At 43.7% G+C, this 26,051-nt stretch overlaps 2 protein-coding genes across 3 annotated transcripts; one reads left to right on the top strand and one right to left on the bottom strand.

Moving 5' to 3' along the window:
- Window positions 1–43: 43 nt before the first annotated feature.
- On the bottom strand, window positions 44–3,930 carry LOC133895595 (transmembrane 9 superfamily member 9-like). The gene is made up of 7 exons (XM_062336026.1): window positions 3,647–3,930; window positions 2,589–2,753; window positions 2,391–2,500; window positions 2,197–2,305; window positions 1,999–2,111; window positions 1,738–1,891; window positions 44–1,591 (listed from the first exon to the last, which is right to left on the bottom strand). The coding sequence occupies exons 1-7, from the start codon at window positions 3,764–3,766 to the stop codon at window positions 434–436; spliced, it is 1,929 nt and encodes a 642-aa protein (XP_062192010.1). The 5' UTR covers window positions 3,767–3,930; the 3' UTR covers window positions 44–433.
- Window positions 3,931–12,512: 8,582 nt separating this feature from the next.
- On the top strand, window positions 12,513–14,931 carry LOC133896288 (photosynthetic NDH subunit of subcomplex B 1, chloroplastic-like). Of its 2 annotated transcripts, none has more exons than XM_062336864.1 (6): window positions 12,513–13,230; window positions 13,578–13,768; window positions 13,903–14,160; window positions 14,257–14,374; window positions 14,486–14,571; window positions 14,649–14,931. In XM_062336864.1, the coding sequence occupies exons 1-6, from the start codon at window positions 12,664–12,666 to the stop codon at window positions 14,827–14,829; spliced, it is 1,401 nt and encodes a 466-aa protein (XP_062192848.1). In that variant the 5' UTR covers window positions 12,513–12,663; the 3' UTR covers window positions 14,830–14,931. The 2 variants fall into 2 exon arrangements, with proteins under 2 accessions (XP_062192848.1, XP_062192847.1); XM_062336863.1 differs by having other exon boundaries at window positions 14,254–14,374.
- Window positions 14,932–26,051: the final 11,120 nt, after the last annotated feature.

The following is a 26,051-nucleotide window of genomic DNA, read 5'->3' as shown; positions in this document are numbered from 1 at the left end:
AAAGTGGATGAGAGAAGCAAAACTGCTCTTAAACAGGCTCAAGAAACATAAGCAAGTCAATAAAGATTTACTGCAATGGTATACAATTCTCCAGCTTTAGAACTATGAAAGTATTTATGTACGTCAGCAAGTACATAAATTTGACAAGAACAAGAAATAGATTACTCAGCAACCGTATACAATTCGCTCTGCAATGAGCGCTTGATAAGCATATCCTCGTGGTCCGACGGCACAACCAAAAAATAGAAAACAAAATAGAAAAACAAAAATCACTGAGCTAGCTATAATACCTGAATCGTACGACAATGAATCGCCATTTCATCATAACTACCAGCTTTGAAAACTCAGAACTGAGGCCACATGCTGCTAAAACTGGAGCACCTGTAGAATCCGTCATTTGTTGTGGCAACAAAGAATTAGGCAAAAGGGCTATTTACTCAATCTTGACAGACGAGTAAATCAACCTTGTGAACAGGAAGCACGCGTAGAATCCAATTGTACCAGTCAAGGCAAAAAAGGCGTAGGAGGCGATGAGCATGTAGCCGAAGTACAGAACAGCTGAGACAAACTTTGTGATCTCCAGCTTTGTGAAGAAGTAGAAGGTCGCATACAAGAAAAGGTAGATAGCAGATGACCCTGATGTCAAGTATGACCTCCACCACCACAGGTAATCCTCGCTGCACAACTGGAAGTAGCAGAGCACAATTGAGATCTCAGCACATGTAACGATGAGGATCAGGAAGACAAGGAAGAGGAACCCGAAGATGTAGTAGAATTGGTGCAGCCAGATGGAGGTAAGGATAAAGAAGAGCTCAATGAACACAGCTCCAAATGGAAGGATGCCTCCAATCAGAATCGAGAAGATTGGGTTCATGTACCAGGCCTGCTCAGGTATCTGCCTTGGTATCTTGTTTGTCTTCACAGGATCTTCAATGGCAGATTTCTTGAAGCCAAGGAAACTTCCAACAAAAACTAAGGGCACTGAAATACCAAACCAGAGGAGGACAAGGGCAAACATTGTGGTGAATGGAACAGCACCAGAGGACTTCTGCCCCCAGATAAGAGCATTCAAGAAGAAGAAAATAGCAAACACACTGCCAGGGAAAGTGAAGGCTGTCCTCAAGGCAATGTTCTTCCATTCAGAGCCCTTGAACAACTTGTATAAACGTGAAGAAGAGTAGCCAGCAAGCAGCCCCATGAATACCCAAAGCAGGAGCATAGCTGTCATCAATCCACCCCTGTTTGATGGAGACAGGAAGCCAAGAACTGCAAATACCATAGTGACAAGCAGCATGCCGAAAAACTGGACACCAGTGCCAACATAAACACAGAGCCAGTCGGAGTTTGATGGAGGTCTGAAAGCATCACCGTGGACAAGCTTCCATCCTGTCTCTTCTTGGGCTTCTTCCTGAGTCTCAAGCTGGTTGTACTTGGAGATATCCCGGTAAAGGGTACGGAGCATGATCATTGCAACCATTCCAGAAAGGAAGAGAACGATCATGAGAGAATTCACAATGGAGAACCAGTGGATTTGATCATCTGTCATCAGTAGATAGCTGTCCCACCGAGATGCCCACTTGATATCACTCTCCTGTAAATTGATGAGTAGTTCAGAAATGAACAAATAGTAACGCAAGATATTCACGCTCCACTTAGTGCACACTTAGTAGTACTACAGCTACTCCGATCACGTATTTAGAGTACAAGAAACTCAGTAATTTTTGCATAAATTCTGACCTTAAAATCCACATCATAAGTAAATATTATATCCTTGCCAACTTCAACTTCCTGGGGAGAATCAGATGATGTAATTACACGTTGTGCATGAGGATCACAAGTGGTCAGGCGAGTCTTCTTATCATTCCACTGCCCTTCATGCTCATGCTTAACACTGCAGCATATGGCATGGTTTTATGGTTACAAATAACAACTGGAAGGATGCTAACATTCAAATACTTCAAAACATAGTTGTTTAAAACATCACAAGGTGAAATGTACCTGTATGGTTTAACTTCAAAGGCTACAATCCTAGAAACATCCCTTTGTTCATCCCTGTGATATTTCACCGTAAAAGACAAATGGTTGTGGATGAAGTATTTTTCATCCTTGCTCTGCCAAATAAATGAAAATTTAGATGTGCATCTGATAAGACTTTGCATTTATACAACGTTTGATCAATACATCACATTTACTTACCCCTGAATATTTTCCTTTGGCTCCAACATGGAATCCATGTTGATAGAAATAAGCACCTTCTTGATCCACTCTTTGAATAGGAACAACTAGAGGTAGGTTGTCAAGAATCCTGTCGATTTAGAGGATTTATGTTTACACCAACTGACAGCCATGAATAACTGGCCATGAATTAAGAAGCTAAATTACTGACGTACATGTTGACCCGGTACTCATCTTCAATCTTTTCCTTGAGAAGCTTTGCTTCTTTCTCCCCAACCGAAATCTTGCAGACTATTTGACACATCTGAGGCTCCCTCATTTCAAACTGAAAGACATATATGCAGAAAAAGTTAACTAAAGCCTAAGGCATCAAGCACTGATCCAAGAAATCAATGCAGAGTGGAAGAACAAACCGTATATGGAGAGTTCTCTATGCGATCACCACGAAGAACTTCACCAAGATTTTCAGCACTGTCAACAATAGTATCCGGCTTGCAGAATGGGAGAGAATAGAAGGAGTAGGGAAGCTGTGTCTTGATTGAGGTCAGTTTGTTGACTTTCACGGGAAGCAGATCTTTCTGCGCACATAGATCCGAGGTAATAATTAGAAATGTCAAGTGTTAAGTTCGTAGTCCTAGCCAACTATACTGCAAGATAATTTAATAGCGAGCTGTGAGCATGACACATGCACTTTCGAGGATTAGGACAGCACAAAACAATGCAAAGTGTTTCCAGGTGTACATTTAAAGAAAAACAAAGGACCCATACGATAAACATATCAACTGAAGACAAATATTGATAACACATACGGCAAATTTCAGACATATGCAGAAAGATAGTACAAAGGAACAACATAAAATATGATTAAATATATGAACCAGATAAAGACCAGACAAACGGTACAATCAAAACGTTTTTATTTTCTTATTTTTTGCTGCTACTGTAATGACCTCCGGAGCCAAAAACTAGGTTGCTCATACCTATTGAGATTTAAAGCCTACACTACAATAAACCAAATCTTCATTTCTAAACAAAACTGTCATAACGAATCAATACCGAAAACTACAACTACTGAAAATATAATTCTAAACGCAACAAGCCCCTGTTGTGATTCCATCACCCAAAGCTCGCATCTCCATCGCCACTAAAGCTCGTCACCCTCGACACCACGCGTCCGTAATGCGAAGCTCACGCGGAGATCGTGAAGGGAAAGACATGCTTTTCGCTCGGCTCACAGGGTCCAAACATTCCCTACGCCATCAGCATTGCGCGGAACCCGTATCTAATCCGAAACCCGAGCAGCCAGATCTCGCGGCGGCCGGCCCACGAGCTCGCAGATCTGGCGACGCCGACGCCAGATCCGAAGCGAAAACGATCCCCAACGAAACAGTGCAGCGCGAGAGGGAGGAGATCTCGAGCGACGATGGAGGAAGGAAGGTGATGTGAGGCACGGGGAGCAAAGCGGACGGACCTTGTCGAAGTCGTTGGGCGCGACGCCGGGGAGGTAGAACCCGGCGGCGGGCAGCGCGAGCGCGACGAGGTAGAGAGCGGCGAGGGCGACGGCCAGCGCCGCCGCCGGCGAGACCGCCATGTCTGGCGTTAGGTCGTGGAGGTGGAGGTGGCGACGCTCGCGGTTCGCTCGGGTGCCGGGAGACGGGGAGAGAAGAATGATACTGCGCTTTTACGTTGCGTTGCGCTCCCGACGAGAAGAGGTGGTGGTTTAATGAAGGTGGGCACAGGCACAGGCACAGGCGCAAGGCGCTGCGCGTGAGCGCGTCCGAGATGTCTCCTCCAGAGCCCTTTTTCCTCACCGACAGTGGGACCCGTAGGCCTCTACGCCAAGTACGGGTCCCATATGTCGGTGAGCAATCAGGCCGAGCTTTGTTTCTCGATCTGTCGTGTGCGCAATGCAACCCTTGGTTTTTGCCCTTTTTCATTATTATTATCCCTCTCAAAAAAGATCCAGAGGTATTGCTTTGCTTCTTTTACCAGTGAAATTCTACTTTGTGATAAATGATAAGCTAGGAACCATGACATGCTTGGGCCCACCTATCAGTGTCGTACAAACTCGTGAAGCTTGTATGAGCAATGCTTCACTGACTTTGGGCGTTTAGGTCAGGTGACAGGTAGCACGTCAGGCCCACCTTCCAGTGACGGACTACTAAATTTATGTGGCAACGCTATCGGTGGGTGTAGGCGGGCAGGCACTACCCGAGGACCAAAGGGAACGTTTCAACCACGTTGGGAGAAGCTTTGCTTGCGTTCGTGCCAAACGATTCAGGCAGGTGGGCCCGCGAACACCCCAGCGAGTCAAGCTGGCCCCAAATGTCAGTGGGTGTATTAGGTAAGCGTGCGCCACGGAAAAGCAGGTTTGGTTTGGTGCGGCCTTGCGGGTTTGGGTGGTGGGGGGAGCACGCACGAGCCGGGGGCGGCCGACGGGAACTGCTGGTAAAGAAACGCAACACGGCGCAATGACATGCGGGGCCGAGGTGTTGCTGGCCCACCTGTAGGTCAGACGAAGTTGCGGAGATCATGTGCACGGTAGACATGCGAGGTGGATTTGTCGGTGGCAACTGGCGCCGCTCCACTGCGTCAGAGTTTACCTGTCAGAGCTGGCTGCTCAAGTGCTGCAGCTCCATCCATAATCCATTACCCGATGCATTGACTTGGATTCTCAAATTGATTCCGGGTACATACATACATGGTACTGTGGTAGTGCTACAAGTAAGGTTCAAGATTTTGAACAACTTCAGAGTTACTCCAAAGCTTTCTTTCGTTTTGCTACTCATAACTTTGGTTTTTCTATTAGTAACTTTCTTGTTTTTTTAAGACTTAAGTGTAGGTCAATCGTCCTTGGCATTGCATTAGCTTTAAGACCTGTTGGGGAAAATGGAAATAGCTCTGATATGTTTTTGTTTTGCTCCTATGGTTGCAACTTATAGGTAAAAAATCTGAAGCATATATGAGCAACTTAATACTATTAGTAAAAGTATTAATACTATTAGCAGAAGTATTAGTGCTATCTTGAGAAAGCATGGCAATCAACTGATTCATAAATAACTCGAAAGGGGCCGCCAAAGTGGGATGTTAGTCAAGTAGCCATAGGGACGTTAAAGCTACAGGGGTGCTACCAGGTCTTACAAATATGATTGTGCCATGGAGGCATTGTCGTGCGGTCGGAGTTCCAATAAGTTTCATTATCCTATGACTTGTTTGAATAAAACATGAATTTAAAGCGACAATCAAAACTTCAGATTTTAAAGAGACAATTGTCCAAAATAAAACATGAATTTAAAGAGACAATCAAAGCAAGGACTTGTTTGAATAGGATGACCGACACATGTACATGGAAATATTTTTCATATTAGATTACAATATATGAAACTAGTTCATTTAATGAGCTACAAGGAACATATGAATTATTAGCTGCCTCATAGGTAATGTTGATTTGGGATCTCAACTCCCGATAGTTATATGCACTAACGAATGTGTTAAAATAAATGATATTTTTGTCCGTGACAACAAGAAATTTAAAGGGGATACGATGACTTATCCTTGTTTAGAAGGGCTTGCACTAGAGACTCTTAGGACTCAGTTTAAATTTAGGCTAAATCTTTAGGATTTGAATCTCAATCCCCGCTATCTGAACATGGCCTAAGGGAAAAGACACTTATATTTAGGGGAACTAGTGCTTCTCCAATGGGAAATCTAGTGGACAATGCCCAAAACAGAGCTCCTCTGTCTGTATGTTTGTCGGTTGATGTCATGAAGCTCTGCAAGAACATCGGCAAGCACGATCGATCCACGTCCCCGTGAAGCCGGTCGAACGTGCCGCACGATTTTTTATCGGATCACTCGACACTGCACAAGCATGCATAGATGAAGAAATGTGCATAGCACCATGGCTCTACGTCATTTTAAAATTGGAGCACGTAAAAACGTCGTGCATTGGTCGATCTTGGCACATCGATCGCTACTCGTTCTTTGGAATCGAATCAACCATGTGGTCCAGCTGCCTTATGATAAGAAAATAACCTATGCGAAGTGTTGTCACCTCTTTCTGAGACCGTGTGATGTATTTATATCCGGCAAAACGCGGAAGAGATTACAAGTCCTACTCGGTTTCAAACGGCAACCATATCACATGTGATAGCCGGTTATGCATTTGAGTCTGACTCTATCTCCAATAGATTGATTCAGTTACAATTCAAACCACTTCTATCTACACCGCACGCCACATATACATCTTGATCTTTAACACTCCTCCTCAATCATACTTGTATACGTTTAGATTGTGTTTAAATTCTTCTAGATTCCGCACTGACAAAGGTTTGGTGAAGCCACCTACTACTTGATCTACAGTTGGCGCAAATTGAACGTCTAACAATTTCTGAGCAACACACTCCCTAACAAAGTGATAATCAATCTCAATATAATTTGTTCTAGCATGAAAAACTAATTCGCTGAAAGGTAGATTGCACCAATATTATCACACCATAACCTTACAACTCGAGGATAAGCAATACCTAATTCTTCAAGCAACATTTTCACCCACATAATTTATGTTGTTGCATTAGCTAAAGCTTTGTACTCAGCTTGTGTACTAGACCTGGACACTGTTGCTTGCTTTTTTGCACTCTAGGTTATAAGATTTGTTCCTAAGAACACTGCAAAACCTCTAGTAGACCATTTGTCATCAGAATATCCAGCCAATCTATATAAAAATAGGCACTGACAAGCAAAAAACTGACTTACTAATTTTTAGTCCTACATCCAGAGTATATCTCAGATATCTCAAAATTCTCTTAACTGTTGTCCAATGCTGAGTAGTGGAAGAGTGCAGACATTGGCATACCTTATTGACTAGGAAGGCAATATCTGGACATGTTAGAGTCAAATATTGTAAGACACCAACAATACTTCTATATTATGTTGCATCTTTAGGTTCCAATGTTTTTCTATATGTGCTGATAATTTTTTTGAGATGGAAAGAGGTGTAGCAACTATTTTACAGTTCATCATCCCCACACGTTTCAACAAAATCTGCAGTATATTCTCTTGTGTTAGTAGAATGCTTTCACGTACCTTTTTAACTTCTATTCTCATAAAGTAGTGGAGATCACCCAAATCCTTGATAGCAACTTTTGACTTAAGGTACGGAAGCAATGCCATAGTTGCTTCTTGTGAAGAGCTTGCAACAATTATATCATCAACATATATGAGCATAAATATAGTAACTCCACCTTTTGCATAGAAGCACAAGGAAGTGTTAGCCTTAGATGGACAGAAGCCTAATTCTTGAAGCTTGACACTAAGACGAGAATACCATGCTCTAAGTTCCTGTTTTAAACCATATAAAGCTTTGTCCAATTTGCAAACATAGTGCGACCTATTTTTGTCTTTATAACCTAGTGGTTGCCTCATATAAACATCCTCTTTTAGAACACCATGAAGAAACACATTCTGCACATCTAGTTGATGACGGCTCCTTCCCTTGGATACAACAATAGTAGCCTTGACTAACAGTAGCAGCCTTGACTACCGAACTGAAGATATCCTCATAATCAATGCCATATCTTTGCTTAAACCTTTTTGCAACTAGTCTCGCCTTGTATCTTTCTATAGTACCATTCGATTTGTGATTTATTTTATACACCTATTTACAATCAATGATATTTCTACCCTTTTTTGGTGGAATTAACTACCAAGTTTTATTGCTGATGAGAGCCGTATATTCACTGTCCATTGCTTGTTTTCAGTTGCTATCAGTCAAGGCTTCTTGTAAATCACAAGGTCCACCTATTGCTGTTAGAAGTCCATACCTGACCATGCCATCTGTATACACCTTGGTGTTGTTTGAATAGGTGGTGGGTTTGGGATATGGATATGAGATGGGATATGAAGTAGTTGGTTAAGGATAGGGATATGAAAATTATACTTATATCACATTTGGATAAGTTAGGTTTGCGATTGAGATAACAATTCTATTGGACAAAAATACCCTGCCTTGCGCCCTTGCCCCTCATCTCTGGATCCATGGGCTGCTTCCTCGCTTGCTTCGGTGGTGACGGCGACCGGCTGCTCCGTTGGTGGAAGTCGCAAAGGCAGTCACCAGCGAGGTCCCTACCGCGGCCTAATCTTGTGAGGGCTCTGGCTTTGGGAATCCAGTCCTGCGCTGGCACCAGCTCCGATGTTGTGCTGAACGAGGCGTCTCCGCCGTTGCACGGGGCGAAGGTTTCGACACCACTGCTGGCTGTGAAGGTCGCGGATGAGGTGGTCACCGACGCAAGCCCTGGCAAGGAGCTGAGGTGAGTGTGCTCTCATGTTTACATGTATGCGACACACTTTCTCATTCTAGTGAAATAGGTGCGGCTCACGTGTTTGCTAAAGTGCCATAGAGAACTCGTGAGCTGTGATGTTTAGCAATTCATGAATACAAGCCTCACATTGTCCACAATTGTTGTTGTCCATGGGTGCTACTGCTTGGCAACCAACTGTCTGCCTATAGATGCCAATGCCCGTGCTTCCAGATTTTTGTTAGAATGCCATAGATTATAAGAGAAGAACTAGAGCTACGATATTCATCAATTCGTTGCTGCAAAGCCTCACACTGTCGGCAGTTGCTGCTTGCTGATGCCCATGCCAGCTACCTGCCTACAGATGCTAATGCCTTATTCTCATGCTTTTCATTTTTTTGCTGTTATTTTCTTGTGCTGCCATGGTTCTTACTCTTCATTTGTGCACAGAGAGTTGAGTGAGCAGAAGGGTGTCCTGGGTGCTTTGACTATTGGTGACCTTAAGCAATTGTCAGATGCATCATCTCCATGAAGGTCTCCAATCCATAACCATGAGGGTGTTACGATCTTGGGTACAGCGAGAAGTTACTGGAGTTGCACAAAGCAGGACAATGAGTACTATTCTTCCAAATCCGATTCAGGAACTAATGGAATCCCCAATACAACAAGCCAGAGAGGTACACAAAACACGCCAGGAAAATTTCTTGTGACATATTAATGATGTACTTACCCTTTAGTGGATTGTTGTAGGACAAAAGGGTGAACTGGCACTCGACGCCCTTCAATGTCAGGCTAGATAGAGCTTTAAAGAAACTTCTGCATGAGTTGTTGCTGTTTATTCAAGTCAGAGATTGATTCTTTGTTCAATGTGTGATCGCAACAAAATTCCTGATCCAAGCATTGCCTTACCGATACACACTTTGTTCCTCTTTGTTTAGTCTTGTATTAGGGGTCTTTTTGTAAAAATAGGGGACATATTTGTAATTTTAGACAAGTTTAGGGACTATTGTGTAAAAAGATAGGGCTTTTATATAAAAATAGAAAATTTCAAGGGCTAGGTTGCAAAAGAGCTATTTTATGGAATTCTTGGAATTATTTTTGTACAGTAAAAGATGATTTAATGACTGGACAGATGACTAGGCTGGATTTGGTGACATGACAGATGACATGGATTGACACATATGCAGATTGGCTGATGTGGCAAGGCGAGGTGGCAGCCGATGTGGTACATGCGCTGACTGGATTAAGAGATGACACGTGTCAGTCTTTTATTGGCTAGTGAAGAGGTATATGCCTGATCTAATCTAGGCTCTTGATGATGAATCCGATGGCTGTGGTTATCTCCGATGGTTTTTGGCTGGCGGCACAAAAAGAAGATGGCAGTGGAGGGATTGACACGGCGATGAATTGCCGGAAGATGGCTGGAATGGAGCTCCGGTGGACGTCTTGCACCGACGAGTGGCGGCACATAGAGAGGAGGACACGAGGACTCCGTTTTGGCGCTTACCTCGGGTATCTCACCTTGGGAAGACGGTTGGTGACGATCGGGACGGTGGAGGCAAGGCGGCGTTAGGGCGGCTCGGTGGTGAGGTCGATGGAGGAGGCGGATATGACGGCGGTGAGCTCGAAACTCGGTGAGTTCGCTCAGGATCTGGATGACTTTGGGACGGGGAGAGATCGAGGAGGGTGCAGGGGCTTATGTAGGTGGGCTCGGGGACGCGGGGCAGTTCGGGACCCCAAAGGCGATGGCGGGAGTCGAGTTCTACTCGAACTCGGCGGAGACGGGCGAGACTGAGGCAGAGACGACAGCAAGGTGGCCCCATGCGACGGTGACGCATGGTGAAGGCGGCATGGGTGCGGGCGCCTTTGGCTAGCGGCAGCTGCGGTGCGGTGCTGGCTGGCGAGGCCCAGAGAGAAGTGACAACAGGCGCGCTGGGCCAGGGCGGCTGGGCCCAGGCGGAGAGAGGAGAGGAAAGGGACATGCCGGCTTGCGCTAGCACGACCCAAGGAGAGGCAAGCTGGGGCATGCTGGAGAGGAAGAGAGGGGAAGAATGACAGGCCGCCCGGGAGGGAGAGGTAAGGCTGGACCGGACTGGCTTTGACTAGAATAGATAGATTAGGTTTTCTTTTATCTTGAATTTTCATAAAAGAGGAAAAACAAATAAAATTTCAAACAAAATACCAAATAAAGCCTAAAAAATTCCCTAGAATAACTTCAGAAAGCTTTTTGAAAACATTTAAAAGCCAATAAAATATTTTGATCTTATGAAAATGTTTTAGTATTTTGAAAATATAATTTAACTCAAAAAAATTCAAATAAAACTCCAAGTGAGCTCAAATAAAACCCAACAAAATCCAAAGAAAACCTATATGCATATTTTCAACATGAATGCATTCAAACAATTAATATCCTTAATTCAAATTTGAATTTGAATTTAGAAAATATGAATTTTCCTATTCTAATTATTTAATCTATAGTCTAATCTTGGAAATTTTTAGAAATTTAAGAAATATGAAAATCAGGGTGTGACAACAACCGAGACTCGATCTCAAGACCTCATAGCCTGTGCGCACACGTGACCCCTCTAACCATCTCAGCTATCATCCGTTTGTGAGTATAGTAGCACAATAAACCTTTCTGACATCTTATGATCGAACGTTTGAATGGCTATTTGGATATCTAAGTGACCTCAAATGAAATAGTTATACATCTTGTCGAGTTCTACAATTTTTATATACAGTTTTTCCCCATCCGACTTCGTGTAAAAAAGTTATGAATTTTTTAATGTGAGTTGTCATCGACCACTGCTGCAACTTTATTATAATTATTTGAGTATTTAAATGACCTCAAATTAAAAAGTTTTCAACTACAAAGTTGTATGTCTCATCGAGAGCTATAGTTTTCATATAAATTTTTTCCCCATCCGACTTCGATTAAAAAAGTTATGAATTTTTTAAAGATAAACTGTAAGAATAGAAATCTTCAGTGCCGGTTGGTAGGTAGAACCGGCATTGAAACTGACTATCAGTGCCGGTTCTTTGCTCCTTAGTTATTGTTTACGCGCGGGAGTTTAATAACTAGCATTGATATGTTTTTAGTGTCGATTACTGTTGAATCGGTATTGATAATGCGTTATATATGTGATGTTCTGTAGTAGTATATTTTTATTAGAATTTTGTTTCAAAACATTCCTTCAAAATTTAATTTATAGTAGTTGTGTTTGCCAGTAACCAATGGTAAACTTTATTTACAGTAAAGTGAACGCCGGCCCTCAGCAATCACGTTGTCTTCGGTAACCTCAACCTTATGATACCTCCACCAGTAACAAGCTGCCGTGGAACGGTGAAGGTAACGTTGAAAAGGTCATGCTGTAGAAAGAAGAGGACGTGATGATCAGAATGAAGAAGGCAAAACTACTATTTCAGTGTACTTCCCATCTATTTAGCGTCAAAACATGAATTGCATTTTAGAAATTGTATGTAAAAGTTAAATGTCATAACTCGAATATCTAAAAATTTTGGGGAAGCGATGGATTGATCCACTCAGAATAAATCTCCTAACATTGCCTGCACTTCTTATGAGTCCATTACATCACACTCTCACTTTGCACATCATATTACTCTCAATGTGTCCCTCCAAGTGTCCAAATCTCCAGACAGACCAAACACCACAGAGTTTTGCTATTGTTCGATCATTTGAAAAGGTTGCTTCCTTCGCTCAACATTATGTGACGTGCGATGGGTTTCAAGATTCGTGTACTTATCAAGTTTACGGGCGTGTCTACAGGTTTAAGTACACGTGCTGTGTCAAGTGTAAGTTTGTTTGATTTTAGTCGATTCTGCAATAGTGGGACCCAATATCCTATCACCCTGTTGGACATCAAAACCATATGTAGTTTATATGGGTTGCTACATCAAAAGAAGCAAGGAAAAAAAAAGAGCACAAGAAAACAAAACCCAAGATGCACGTACTTTATCCCTGCTCATCCACACATCTAGGCCCCAATCCAAATCCCTTCTCCCTCCTCTCTTCCCTTACCTTCTCAACAGAAAAAAAAAGAAGAAAAGAAAGGAAAAGAAGCAGTCACACACACATAGCAGCAGCAACGATATCCAAAGCTAGCAGCTCATCAACAAACTCTAGAGCAAGAGCAACTGAGCAATAAGGAGGCTTGCCATCCAGACACCAACCATGTCGACGTCCATGTTCACGCCCACGACGACGAAGGCCATGGCGCCGGAGCCGGCAAAGGCCCCCGCCGCGGCACGGCAATGCTGCTACCTCCTTTCCACCAACCCCGGCCGCCGCGTCAGCGTGGCGTCGGCGAAGAAGAAGAACCCGTGGCTGGACCCGTTCGACGATGGGCCCGACGAGGAGTTCGACTACCAGGGCGTGTTCTCCGGCGGGAAGCAGGAGGAGGACCCGCGGCCTCCGGAGAACCCGGCGAACCCGTACGGGTTCCTTCGGTTCCCGCAGGGTTACAACCCGGAGCTGGACAGCCTCGCCTCCAAGGTCCGCGGCGACGTGCGGCGCGCGTGCTGCGTCGTGTCCGGGGGAGTGTACGAGAACGTGCTCTTCTTCCCCGTCGTGCAGCTGCTCAAGGACCGGTACCCTGGCGTGCTGGTGGACGTGGTGGCGTCGGCGAGGGGCAAGCAGGTCTACGAGATGTGCAAGAATGTGAGGTACGCCAACGTCTACGACCCCGACGACGACTGGCCGGAGCCCGCGGAGTACACCCACCAGCTCGGCGTGCTCAAGGTAACCTGCATTTCTTGGACTTGGAATCGGATCCTCTGCCATGACATGGGTTTTGTGCTAATGGCCGATTTCCTGCCCGTTCGATTGGAATCGGATGGTTGAACTAACGATCATCTGTTGCATGAGCTGCTAGCAAAATTTGATGATGAATGTGCATCCAACGTCCAAAAAATTTGAAGAGGGAGTTATCTAGAAGTCACATTTGTGCTACTTAGTTTGCTAAACTTGGTCATTTTGCGCCTGCGGCTCATCCCCTGCATTTTAATTGGTTTTCGCCAAAGTCCAAACTATGTAGTAGCACACCCTATCGACTGCGATGAATCTCATGATGCTCTTGCGGTTGCCAGAATAGGTACTACGATCTGATCTTGTCAACGAGGCTGGCCGGGATCGGGCACGCGCTCTTCCTCTTCATGTCGTCGGCACGCGACAAGGTGGGCTACGTGTACCCCAACGTCAACAGTGCCGGCGCAGGGCTGTTCCTCAACGAGATGTTCAAGCCGCCGACCACCAACCTCGCCGACGGCGGGTACAACATGTAAGATTATTCGCAGCGCAAACACCATTTCCGTCTCCACGAGTCTAATATCCAGTTCCATGAATGTTGAGATGGCAACATATCAAATAAGCCAAGTTTCAAACTTTTTACAAGTTCTAGGAAGATTTTGTCAGGTACAATGACATGCTGGAGTGGATCGCCCGGCCGGCGAAGGACGTGCCCCGGCAGCCGACACCGCCTCTGCGGGTGTCCATTTCCAAGAAGCTGCGGGCATACGTGGAGGACAAGTACAACCGCGCGGGCGTCCAGAAGGGCAAGTACGTCGTCGTCCACGGCATCGCCTCGGACTCCGTCGCTAACATGAAGTCCAGGGGCGACGACGACTGCCTCCTCCCGCTCGAACACTGGGCACAGATAGCCAAGGAGATCAGGTTCACTTACTAGTCACTCCTACTACACAGCGACAATTCTATCCGGGGCTCCTGGCAATGTGATAAACAGTGAGTGATCTCTTCGTCTCTCAGCAGCTCTGATGACAAGGGGCTGAAGCCTCTGTTCGTGATCCCTCACGAGAAGCACAGAGAAGAGATTGAGGAGATAGTGGGGGAGGACACCAACATCCTGTTCATCACCACCCCAGGCCAGGTAGGCCATTGATGCATGATCTCTTCTGTCCTCCATGAATCTTCATACATTGCAGCTTGGAACATTCCAGAGATGACTCAAGTTCTTACCGTGCATTCTCTGAACTTCAAGCTCACCTGCCTCATCAACGACTCCGCCGGTGTCGTCGCAACCAACACCGCCGCCGTGCAGCTCGCCAACGCACGCGACAAGCCATGGTAAGTAATCAATCAGTGTGTTCGATTCGTAGTTGTTTTACTCATTCCATGCCGTACGCGTTCTGTTCTTTTGCCAGTGTGGCGTTGTTCTCCTCGACGGAGAAGGTGAGGCTATTCCTGCCGTACGTGGAGGACAAGAGCAACTTCACCGTCGTCGCGTCGGCGACGGGGAAGCTGATCGACGTCGACATCGAGGCCGTGAAGAAGGCGGTAAAGAACTTCGAGCCGGCTCCCAGCTTTGCACTGGCGCAGAAGTAGAAGACAAGATCGTCTCCATTGCTTTGGATATAGATTTACTGAGAATTTATAGCTCAAGAGCTCTCAGTGGTATTTCAATTCACAATGCATGCTTTACTCGATTGGTAAGAAATCAGAGGGGACAGAGGATGAACAAAAAAGAAAGGCAAGACCACATGGGGCGGTCGCACCTAATTCGCGCGCGCTTTCGCAGCACAACGCGCGAACCACCCCCCGATAGCCTCCACCTTTCCATTTTTGGAATCTTTTTCTCCCTCCGTATTTTTAGGAAAAGTTTGCACAAGAAAAATTTGGCTCGAAAAGTTTGTTTTTAAAAAAATTGCACAAGAAAAATTTTACTCAAAAAGTTTTGAGAAAAAAAGTTAACAAGAAAAGTTTTCTCGAAAAAATTTCAAAAAAATTTACGTGAGCCCCACACTAAAGTCGTCCGTGACTTGGATTCCAATGACCGCGGAACATGATTTTTGAGCTAGGGCAGGTGCCAGGATGTGTGATGATTTGTTAAACCTGATAGACTATAATAGTGGATTCTCAAATAGGGCTCTAGCTCTCAGCTCCACGTCAAATCTTTAATTTGTAGGTAAAGATAAAGTAGTTTAAATCTCTATTTTATATTAAAATAGAGATAAAATAGTTCACCTAAACACCATCAGTGTATCCACAGTTTTAACTCGATGAATCGTAAAGCTAATAATAGCTAGCTCCAAAAATTCTTAGAACTAGAACTATACCAAACAGACCCTAACACTCCCATCCAAAATTCGTTTATAGCCTAGCCTCAATGTAGGGCAGCCCATGTACACATATCACATCTGTGAGTTTTTTTAAATGATATTGTTTTTATTGGAAAATTGCAAAAATGTTATCCAACATCTAAATTTTGCAGAAATAGGTGCATGTCAGCACGTAAAGTGTCGACTAGGGACCTGTCGGCGTTCCCCGTGCCAACAATCTATGTGGACAGTGGGCCTGAAGCATGTCAGCACATGGTGGGCCGATAGGTGGTGGGCTCGGTGCTAGCGCGGTGCCACATTAGTACTCGGCGCACCACGGAGGCCTGACATGTGACACGAGGCCTATCGGCATGTAGAATATTGACATGCGTTTAATAACTAGCTGCCACCGATTTCTTTCCCGTTTCGTCTTTCTCTCACATACGACAGGCGAGATCGAGAGAGAGATAGAAGTAGTGATGGGGAAAGGCGCGGTGTGGCGACTAGAGGTGGCGGTGAGGTGAGGCGCGAAGTGGCAATGAGGATTCCATAGAGGCTTTGGAAGGTAAGTTTTTTTTCCTTGTTTTACTACTTCGATGTAGAAAACTAATTCTAGAAAAATTTAGATAGAGACTATAACTAGATTAGAAAATTTAGGGTAGAGACATAGATACTTAAAGACTAGATGTAGAGTAGAAAACTTAGAAATTTTAGGTAGAAAACTACTTCAAAACAATAAATTTAGAGAATATATAGAAATCCATGATATATTTAGGAATGAACTTGTAGGTTAGAATATTTAGAAAAATATATACTATACTATTTAAAAGATTTATAGTAGAATGTTTGGAACATTTAAAATACACTTGTTAGAATATTTAGAGTAGATTTTTGGGTACATGTAGAATACGTAACATTGTCAGTTTTGCTTAGAAATTAACAGTACATTTGATGGATAGGTAGAATAGAAATGTAGAGGTCAAAAATACTAAATTGCAGTAGATTTTGTAGGGTCATTAGAATTATTTTAACTGACAGAATTTAGTATGGTTGTTGAATCAGGGATGTCGACTGTAGTGGATTTCAGAGTTTTTTAGGTCATGGATATATCATGCATTGTGACAGCGGGGTGGATTTGAGTAACTTTCACTATGTGGACGCAACACTGAATTGTCCAGGAGAGATGAAGCAGACCAAAGTGTTTAGATGACTGCATAATCTACTGCAAGTTAGTCCGGCACAACAACAGTTGATGGTCAAGTTTTAATTCCTAGGTGTCGTGAAACCAGGTGGCAATGGGAGCCTTGGGAGCTAAATTTTTTGAAACAATGGCAATAATCTGTGGTAATTGGGTTGACACGGTGGTTTTCTCATGTCATCCTTGTAGAAGTGAGTGATATTGTATGAGGAATCATCCAAGCAGTATTCTAATTAATCATTAGAAGGATCATTATTCATAATCACAACCTCAATGGATAACCAGAATATAATCCTGGTAGTCCCGGCACGTGTTTTGTGCCCAAAATCAGAACATGTGCCTTTCCAACATGTACATCACAGCATAGCTTAAGAAAGAGCGAGTAATTAAAGTTATATTACAAGTTCTTAAGCATACAATCATTTGCAATAGTTTACAAAAGAGAAACTACGCAGCGGAAGATTATCTTAACGACAACGAAAGGAGAGTGGAGTCAAATGCCCTTAGGCTCCACCCTAAAAGCTACGCCTCACTAGAGTAGGATGTACTACTCTTGCCCACCACCTGCATTGGCAGACATGAAGTAGCCAAACACCGCTTCATCCTCACCAGCAGAACCTGAAAATGCAGGCATGAGTACGAAAGTACTCGCAAGACTTAAACCATATAGAGCACGTATACATAGCTCGACTCCAAGGATTATGCATTGAGCTATTAGCAAGAGTTGGCTACAAGGTTAAGTAAAACATATGCGGTGAGAAACCTAGACACATATGTGTGAGCATCTATACTTAACACAAAAATAACTACCTTTCTACGCTGTAAACCATAACTTAAACATGTATGTATAGTAACCATAGTATCTCATCAACAAACTACCAACCAATTCCATCATACCATAATCTTATCCCACATTCGTAAACTCTACAACCGATACAAATGAAATAATAGCATGCTCATGACCGAGACCGCGGCAATTCAAATTGTTCTTACACTCTGGAGGAGGTACAACTTTACCCTTACGACTCGAGGACCATTCGGTTTGTGCTACTCACGAAAGTACACACAAGGGGGTACTCGAGTCAACCTTTCTCATACCCGGAACCACCCACTTGCAATGCTATTATTGCACCGGGGTTACCGTAAGCGTGTCCCGGACCCCTCCGGCTCCCTGCCACCTTGCTTCTCCTTTTCTTTTTCTCTTACACGTCATAGAGCCGCAAGGCAAGTGTCGGGCACGACATATGATAATTGGTTTACCTTACCATTAGATCAGCATGTAGTGAGTACGGAAAGTGCTAGAGCCAACTGTACCGACGGACGACCTTAAACGATGCAAGCGGTCTATGGCATCCGGGCTCCTTTCCCGATCTACCCAGAGGACTCCTCCTAGGCAGAAGATACCCCTAACACCGCCCACATCTCGCCTCAATCTCACATCTCAACCTCATCTTTGTCACTATCAAGTTCATCTTTGACTGAGTTTTATTTGTTGCTTGCCATGAGACACAATTCAGTCAGATCACGCAATATCTTGGTCTTAGATGTTGTGTCATCCTCGCTGCTCTCTGAATCAACGTCACTCAAGTTGACTTGTTCGAGCGCTGAAAGAACTCGATGCACAACCTTGCGGTTAAGAAAGCTTTTCTTTCTTCTTCTTGTTGAATGATCACTTCTTTTTCTCCTTCTCATCTTTTGATACTTTATCTGCAAGCTTAGGACAATTGGAACGAATGTGGTTGAGATCACCGTATTCATAGCATCTTTGAGGACCTCCACTTCCTTTCTTCCTCATACGCACATTCTGGAATGCTTTAGAGAATCGAGTAGAAAATAGTGCTAAATCTTCTTCAGGAATCAACTCAAGCTGATCATTAGTTAGTGAAGATATAGAAGATAATGAAAAACTTGATAAAGAAGATTCAATATGAGACATACTAGGTTGAGAGACCAAAGCAATTGATTTATTAACGTTCTTCCTAGCAAAAACATCTAGCTCATGAGTTTTTAATTTAGAATAAAGTACATCTAATGTAAGTGAACTTATGACAGTAGATTCTCTAATAGATGTAACTTTTATCTTCCACGCTGACATATCTAAAGCTCCTAGTAATTGATGTTCATTCTCAGCATCAGTGTATGTAATATTAATAGCACGCAAATCACTAAGAATTTTATTAAACCAAGCAAAGAAATCATCTAGTGACTCTCCAGGCTTTATCTCAAAACACATGTAATATTTCTTAAATAAATCTTGACGTACCTCTTTAATAGTAGTTGAACCTTCATGATAATCATAGGGTGCTTTCCATACCTCTTACACCGATTTGAGATGTATTATTCAATCAAAGTCGCTCCTTCCCAAGCCTTGGATGATCAGGTTCCTCGCCTTGCTGTTCGCCTCGACATGAGACATATTTTGTGCTGTCACTTTATTATTCTCAGGGACCACATATGGCTTATAGACCTTTTTCCAAATTACAAAACCCTGTACTTGAATGTAGGCCTCCATCTTGGCCTTTCAGAATTGAAAATTAACTCCATCAAAAATATAAGGTTTTGTGGAATGCCTATCTGAAGCCATGTTTCTAATTACCAATTAAGTCAATTAGAAAGGATTAAGGCTCTCATACCAATTGTAGAATCGAATATTCTCAAAATACCCAATCAGAGGGGTTGAATGATTGCAAAAATCAAATTCAAAGATTAACTCACCCAAATCGTAACTCGATTTATACTCGGTATTCCACTCAAAACAGATTGCATAAGCTCTAGTAAAAATATTATAGATAAAGATCTGCTGGTTAGATTGCTCTCAATTTTGGTCAAAAGAAACAAGATTCAAATACAAAACTAACCCCACAAGAATCAAGTAAATCGGATATGTGGATCAAGAATTATGCCTAGTCAAAAGCAAACTATATCAACTAGAATCAAGTAGATCAAAACCTAGCCGAGTTGAAAAAAAGCTACTCAAGATCAAACCAAATCCACACGAAATTTTCTGAGATCAAACACTAAATATTCTAGCAAGGTTTTGTATGGATTAAAATAAGATGAAACTTCATAGAAACATGAAGTTAATTGAAAACCAAAATCGAGCATGCAGAATATAGAACAGAGAGAAAATTCTGAATCAGCAACTCATCAACTTACAAAACTTGATTTTCATTGCATAGATGAGTTTACAAGATGCCTCTTCAAAACATCAAACAAGAATTTCCACGAAATCTCAAACAACTCTCTCTCGAGTTTCTCTATCTCTCTACTGCGTTGTGCTGCCCTGTTCTGTGCTTTTCTGCCCAATACAACAGACCTCTCTATTTATAGGGTAGCCACACGCACAAACATGACTAAATCGAACTACAACTCCCTGTTATATTCAATCTGATCTCCATCCTCCCCTAATCACAAGAGGACAAACAACTTTCGCTAATTAAGCTAGTTAGCCAACAACTCTTACGTAATCATGCATGCACATCTCCCATGTATACATGCATATACGTAACCAACTCAGAGTTTGTCTCTGACACTAACTCTTGTCTCAAGTCCAGCCACCACACGACTCCCTCGTGCCTGCTCCGACTTGAACATGAATTAGTCTTCACGTCTTCTCACGATCAGATCGCCTCCTGCGTCCATCGCGAAGCCTTGTCTCCATACGCACTATTCTCTCAGCTCGAACGTCCTGCATGACATCCTCGATCACCACGACCTCAGTTCCTCCTGAACCTAGTCGCCGAACCTCAATTCCTTCTTGAACTTAGTTCATCGATCCATCATCGACCACGTTCGCCTTAGAGCAACACCTGCATATGAATCAAACAACAATCGAGTACGAGCACAAGTCCTTCCTAACTTGACTCAAGATCAGTTCATGCAACACCACGCAAACTCCAAGCAAAATCAACATGCTAACATAAGCATATCTTAGCAACTCATGACAATCAACCAAATGTCATTATGACTTTACTTTGCCAATTTCATCAATCAAACTAATTTTTCATCACATGATCTCATATATTGTAATATTTAGACCATGTTATAATATGTATTGAACTGTTGTAATATTCATACTATATTATGAGATGTATCGAATTGGTGAAATATTCAGACCATGTTGTAATTTGTATCGAACTATTGTAATATTTGCACTATGTTGCAATATGTATCAAGCTTTTTTAATATGTATCGTACTATTGTAATATTCAGACTATGTTGTAATATGCAATGTGTTGGAACATTTTGATTTTGTAATCTGTTTTCAAACTATGTACTATTCATTCTGTTGTATTTACTGTGAGTTCGATTATTATTGTCCAATTCTTACATTTTATTTCTATATGGTTGTAATATTCATTATGTTATATTTGTGACACAATGGTTTCATTTGCTACATCCTTTTTTTGCAGGTATGGATCTCATCAACCTGGTGAGCGATGCTACACATCGATCACACTTGCAGGGCTCTGACCTCCACCCACCCTTGTGACTACGGACTCCGAACCACTACTGCAGGCTTGACCACCAATGGATCCCAAGGTAATATGACCGCCCATTGTATTTTTGTTCTTGTAAATCCCCCAGTATCTAACTCTCCTTATATATTTGTGATAGGTTGAGGGCCTCGAGTCTCCTACCCTTTACGTACCTCCTCGACCCGACTAGGGACCGCACCCCAGATTTTCCTGGACTGGTCCTTGCTGACAATGCTTGTGGCGGAGGCCGGAGATGCACATCTTTCACCTTCCTGTAGGTGAGATGACACCAACACTGCATGATGTCTCCATGCTCTTAGGCTTGCCCATAGCCGAGGCAGCTGTGTACCCCCTGGACGTGCACGCCAGATGGAGGATGGAGATGCTCCTTTGGTTTGAGGTTGTCATCCCTCCAGGTCAGGGGTCAGCCTAGGCGATCTTCACCTCTTAGCATGGGTTAGTGAAGGGCTGGCTCGAGTAGTTCCATGCCCACTGCTTGATAGCAGACTCGGAGGACTGGAGAGTGAGGCAGCACCTCAAGCCATATCTCCTCTGGCTCTTTGGTTGGGTCCTCTTCACCAGCACACACCATGACACCATCGACAAATAGTTGGTCTCCTTCTCGTAGCAGATTAAGGACACCCCCCTTGACCAGATCCCTCAGTACAGTTAGGGCTCCATAGTTCTTACATAGACCTATCGAGCATTGTTCGATGTGTGCACCCCAGGACAAGTGTGGAGGGTTCGATCACAGGTTGTTTTCTACCGCTGAACCTATGGTCGTATGAGCATTTTGACATAGGACGTCCATAGCTAAGTTTGTACGAGTTGTACAATGCTTCGCTCTACTTCCCAGACCAATTCGGCCTTCAAGACCTAGTGGACAGCCCTGTGATGTGTTCACTCTGTTGCAATCATGATGTAAGTAATACAACTAGCATTTTATCTACTATTTGTTTGTTATGATTAACTATCTGATACATTACTTTTTTGTAGCCAAGGTGGGCGACGGGGACGACATGCACTTAGTACCCCTAGTTCATTATCGTATTTGACTAGCTATAGACGGACAGGGTGTGGTGAACACCCTGCGACCATGAGGCGATCATGAGTCATGCCCTTGGTGGCCTCTCTAGCTTGTGCCACCAGGCCCAGGTGCTTTGGCTGATGAGGCGGTAGTGGGTCTTCGACATCACCGTGGAGCCTTACTACCCACACCGTGCTTCAGCACTTCCCCCTACAGCGTCACCCAACGAATAGTACTCACATGTAAATATTTTTTGTTATATGTTTATTACTCATGATGTTTTCAGTTCCATAATCATAACTTTGTTTTCCAGGATGTTGAGGAAGTGTCAGGGCATCGTATATGATGCAACATGGAGTGCGAAGATGCAGTCTTGGATCGAGCAGTGAGAGCATGCATCTGCATACATCCACATCCCCAGTGGACCTTATGACCCATCCACCGAGGATTCCTACTTGTGTTGGTTCCACACGGCGACACATGTTAGGTGCTTCCCAGTACCTGCCGATCCACCACAGCATGAGCTGGAGATCACAGACATGTTTGCCCTGAAGCCTACGGTGGCGTATCATGCCATGGCATGTTTTACTTCTTGTCCTATACTCACTTTCATTCCCATATTAAATGTGTTGTCTTGTGCATTGTAGATGGATATCTGCAGGGAGGTTGGCACTGAGCTCTTCGAGTTTGCCGATCGTTTTGAAGTGGTCCCACATTAAGTTGATCAGGCCGAGCTTATCGGCATGCTTCGTCACTTCAGATGTTGTTGCATGGAGGGGGTTTGATACGCTTCATGCCAGAGGTTGCCACGCGTTGAGCCTAGCACACTAAGGAGGTCTCCAGCATGCATTGAGACTATGATGTCATGTTTTGACATCGCGCCCTTGTCACCAGTTCGATGCAAATTACAACATGGTTAGGCCATTGTCACCCTTCATGCCCACTCCAGGTTAGGCCACGGGGACTTCGGTGCCATTTCTAATACATTCCTCGTAATTGTACATTACAATTGCATGCTAATTTGTTGCATGATATTTAAAATGGCGTGGCAAGTGGGTCACATGTAGCAGCCTTACCAGACTTGTTTGCCGCACCATCCGGCTTGTCAGCTAGCTTACTTGATGTCTGGATGGAGGTGGCACCCAATGTGCAGGGCCTATCTCCGACAGCAGGGGCACCTCTTCCAATGCAGCCCTCTCAGAATGATCATGCCACCCCTGCAGACACTCGATGATCTTGCCACCCTCTCTCGTGACCCCCTATCGTATTCCATCAACCACATCCATCACTGAGCAGCAGGCCACCAAACGGCCTTAGGCATGCCTAGCAAGCGTGCCCATGTCCATGCCGACGCCCCTTGGCTCCTGCACTAGGTAGTTGTTGCATATGTTTTATGTTATTTATGTTATGTGCATGTCATATTATGTATGATGCTTCTTTGATGCCCATGTTATCCGATGCACTATTCTTATGCTTTTGCTTCTATTTCCTATCATTTTGTTCCTTACAAAAGTGTAGCAGTGTGGGGTACTTTCCGTCTTCAAAGTGTACCAGTGTCATGGTATTTCAGCCTTAAAAACATTGATGTGTAGTCCTGCCTGTCTCCTGGAACACATATTAGCACTTGGAGTGCCAACTGGAACCCCCTATTAATACGACTGCAACCCACTTGGGGGACTCGCCCCATTACATTGTTTCTCTTTCTAGTGCACATAGCACAACCGCAAGCTCGATAGAAGAGAGGAGCTGATAAGAGGAGGAGGAGTGCATCATGGATTTCTGGAGGAACAACCCCATGGGAGTGCCCCAATGGCACGAACATCTATTATGCAGGTGTGGCAACCGAGCTCGGATGTCTACCTCTTTTGTTGTCAAGACTTTTGGTAGGTGGTTCTTCATGTGTCCTAACCTTGACGATGATTTTATGGTGTGTTCATCTTGTTCACTTCGTTCTCACCTCCCAAGTCTGTACTACAAACAACTCTCATAACATCACATTTTTCATTCATAGCCTTGCCACTTCAAGGAATTGATAAACATGGTGTGCCCATCTTACAATGGGAGGTACATCAGGGAGGTTGAAACCAAGCATGAGTATGAGATAAGAATGGGGAAAGCATGACAATTCCAGGAGGCACGTCAAGAGCGCCAACAGGTACATCAGCTACAAGAACAAAAATGCAAGTGACAAGATGAGGATCTTCAAAGGCAAGAAGAGCATCATCATCTCTGAGAGGACTTTTGAGAGGCAGGAGGCAGAACTTCAAAGGCGTGAGGAATTACTACAGAGGCGTCAAGCTCTCCTATGTCACCAGTAAGAAGCGGAGCACGAAGCAGCACGTGAAAGAAGGGGGGAAATCCCACTCCACGCAATAGGATCTATTGTAACCCATGGACTTCCAACTTTGCAAATAAAAACCATTCGCACTTCGAACTCTAGTACTAATACGTGTGCACCCAGAATACGACATTACATGATGGGGTAAACATTTATTCAAATTGGAATAACACGATACAAGGAAATAGATCATAACCCTAAGGCAACATATCAGGATATAGTGCTTCTAGTCATACTGACTTAGAATAAATTGTGATGACTCTCTAAACTCCCAGCACCTGCCATCACCATAGTGCATCGGTGGTGCTGGAGGAGGGGGAGGAGCATACTTTTGGTGACATGGGCAGGGGCACTAGGGATCAAGACATATTGTAGGATCATCGATGTAGATGACCGGTGTGTCCTCCTTAGGAGGAGTTGGAATAGCATCAACCTCACGCTGCAAGTCAAAGATACGGTCTTGGAGGTGATGGATGTAATCTTGGATATTTTGTTTAACAGGAGGATCGACCCATCTCGTGTAGCGTTAGTTGTCATTGTCGTTGGAATCTTGCAAATACATACAATTTTATTAGCAACATATCTTATATTATGATTTTGAAATTGTTAGCGCTCTCACCCTCCCGAGAGGATAGTAGAAGAATCAACACCTTCCATTAATGCTACCATCATACATCTGCACGATGTAGTCATATCCATGGGAACACTTCGGCCACTACACTTTCGGGTGGTCGTAAGTCCTAAGATGAAGTGGTGGCTAAAACTCACTCTTCCGCTGCAAAGGGAAGTTATCGAATGTGTCGTCATACGCACTAGGATCAAAGAAACATGACCAGATCACTGGTGCCCTCCCCGTGCCACTTGACCCTCGCCCTCTCCCTCTCCCACCTCTAGTAGCCATTGTTTCTTGTGGCTTCGGTTGGAAGTCTACGAACCCTTTTATAGATACATGCCCGCGACTGGAGGTAAGCTAAACCTAACCTTAAACCCTAGGTACAATGCTAAACGTAACATTAAACCCTAATTCTAACGTTTTAAGATCTAAGCTTTTCAGACGTAGCCTTTTCATTTGTAGGCTTTTGAGGCATAGGCTTTTCAGAGGTAGCCTTTTCAGATATAGGCTTTTCAAACATAACCTTTTAGACATAGCCTTTTTAGACGTTGCCTTTTCAGGTTTAGGGTTTTTAGACGTAGCCTTTTCTGATGTACCTTTGCCCCCAACTTTTTTCATATACTTAGTACATGAACCATCACTGATTTTCAGTATAAATAGTAGTCCATGGGGTACCTTGTCCAAACAAACCAAACACTTCTACTCATACCAAAATGGCCTCTGTTCCTCGCCCAAAGACGTCAATGTCGGCTACTACCCCTGTTGGGTTCAAAGTTCTGATGTTCTAGTGTGGAGATCTTTATAGGGTTAAGAAGTCCAATGACTTCTCAGACACCAACGACAGGAGGTTCTTCA

The sequence above is a fragment of the Phragmites australis genome, chromosome 16 (genome assembly GCF_958298935.1).
Source record: "Phragmites australis chromosome 16, lpPhrAust1.1, whole genome shotgun sequence".
Taxonomy (NCBI): Eukaryota; Viridiplantae; Streptophyta; class Magnoliopsida; order Poales; family Poaceae; genus Phragmites; species Phragmites australis.
The sequence above is the reverse complement of the archived record's forward strand: the minus strand, read 5'-3'. Positions and strand labels throughout refer to the sequence as shown.

Coding starts and splice junctions, on each gene's coding strand:
- LOC133896288 (XM_062336863.1), top strand. CDS start 12,664: ATGTCGACGTCCATGTTCACGCCCACGACGACGAAGGCCATGGCGCCG. Junction 14,161..14,253: donor CAGATAGCCAAGGAGATCAG/GTTCACTTACTA, acceptor TTCGTCTCTCAG/CAGCTCTGATGACAAGGGGC. Junction 14,572..14,648: donor AACGCACGCGACAAGCCATG/GTAAGTAATCAA, acceptor TTCTTTTGCCAG/TGTGGCGTTGTTCTCCTCGA.
- LOC133895595 (XM_062336026.1), bottom strand. CDS start 3,766: ATGGCGGTCTCGCCGGCGGCGGCGCTGGCCGTCGCCCTCGCCGCTCTC. Junction 2,754..3,646: donor CGCCCAACGACTTCGACAAG/GTCCGTCCGCTT, acceptor CTATGTGCGCAG/AAAGATCTGCTTCCCGTGAA. Junction 2,112..2,196: donor CCAAAGGAAAATATTCAGGG/GTAAGTAAATGT, acceptor TTTATTTGGCAG/AGCAAGGATGAAAAATACTT.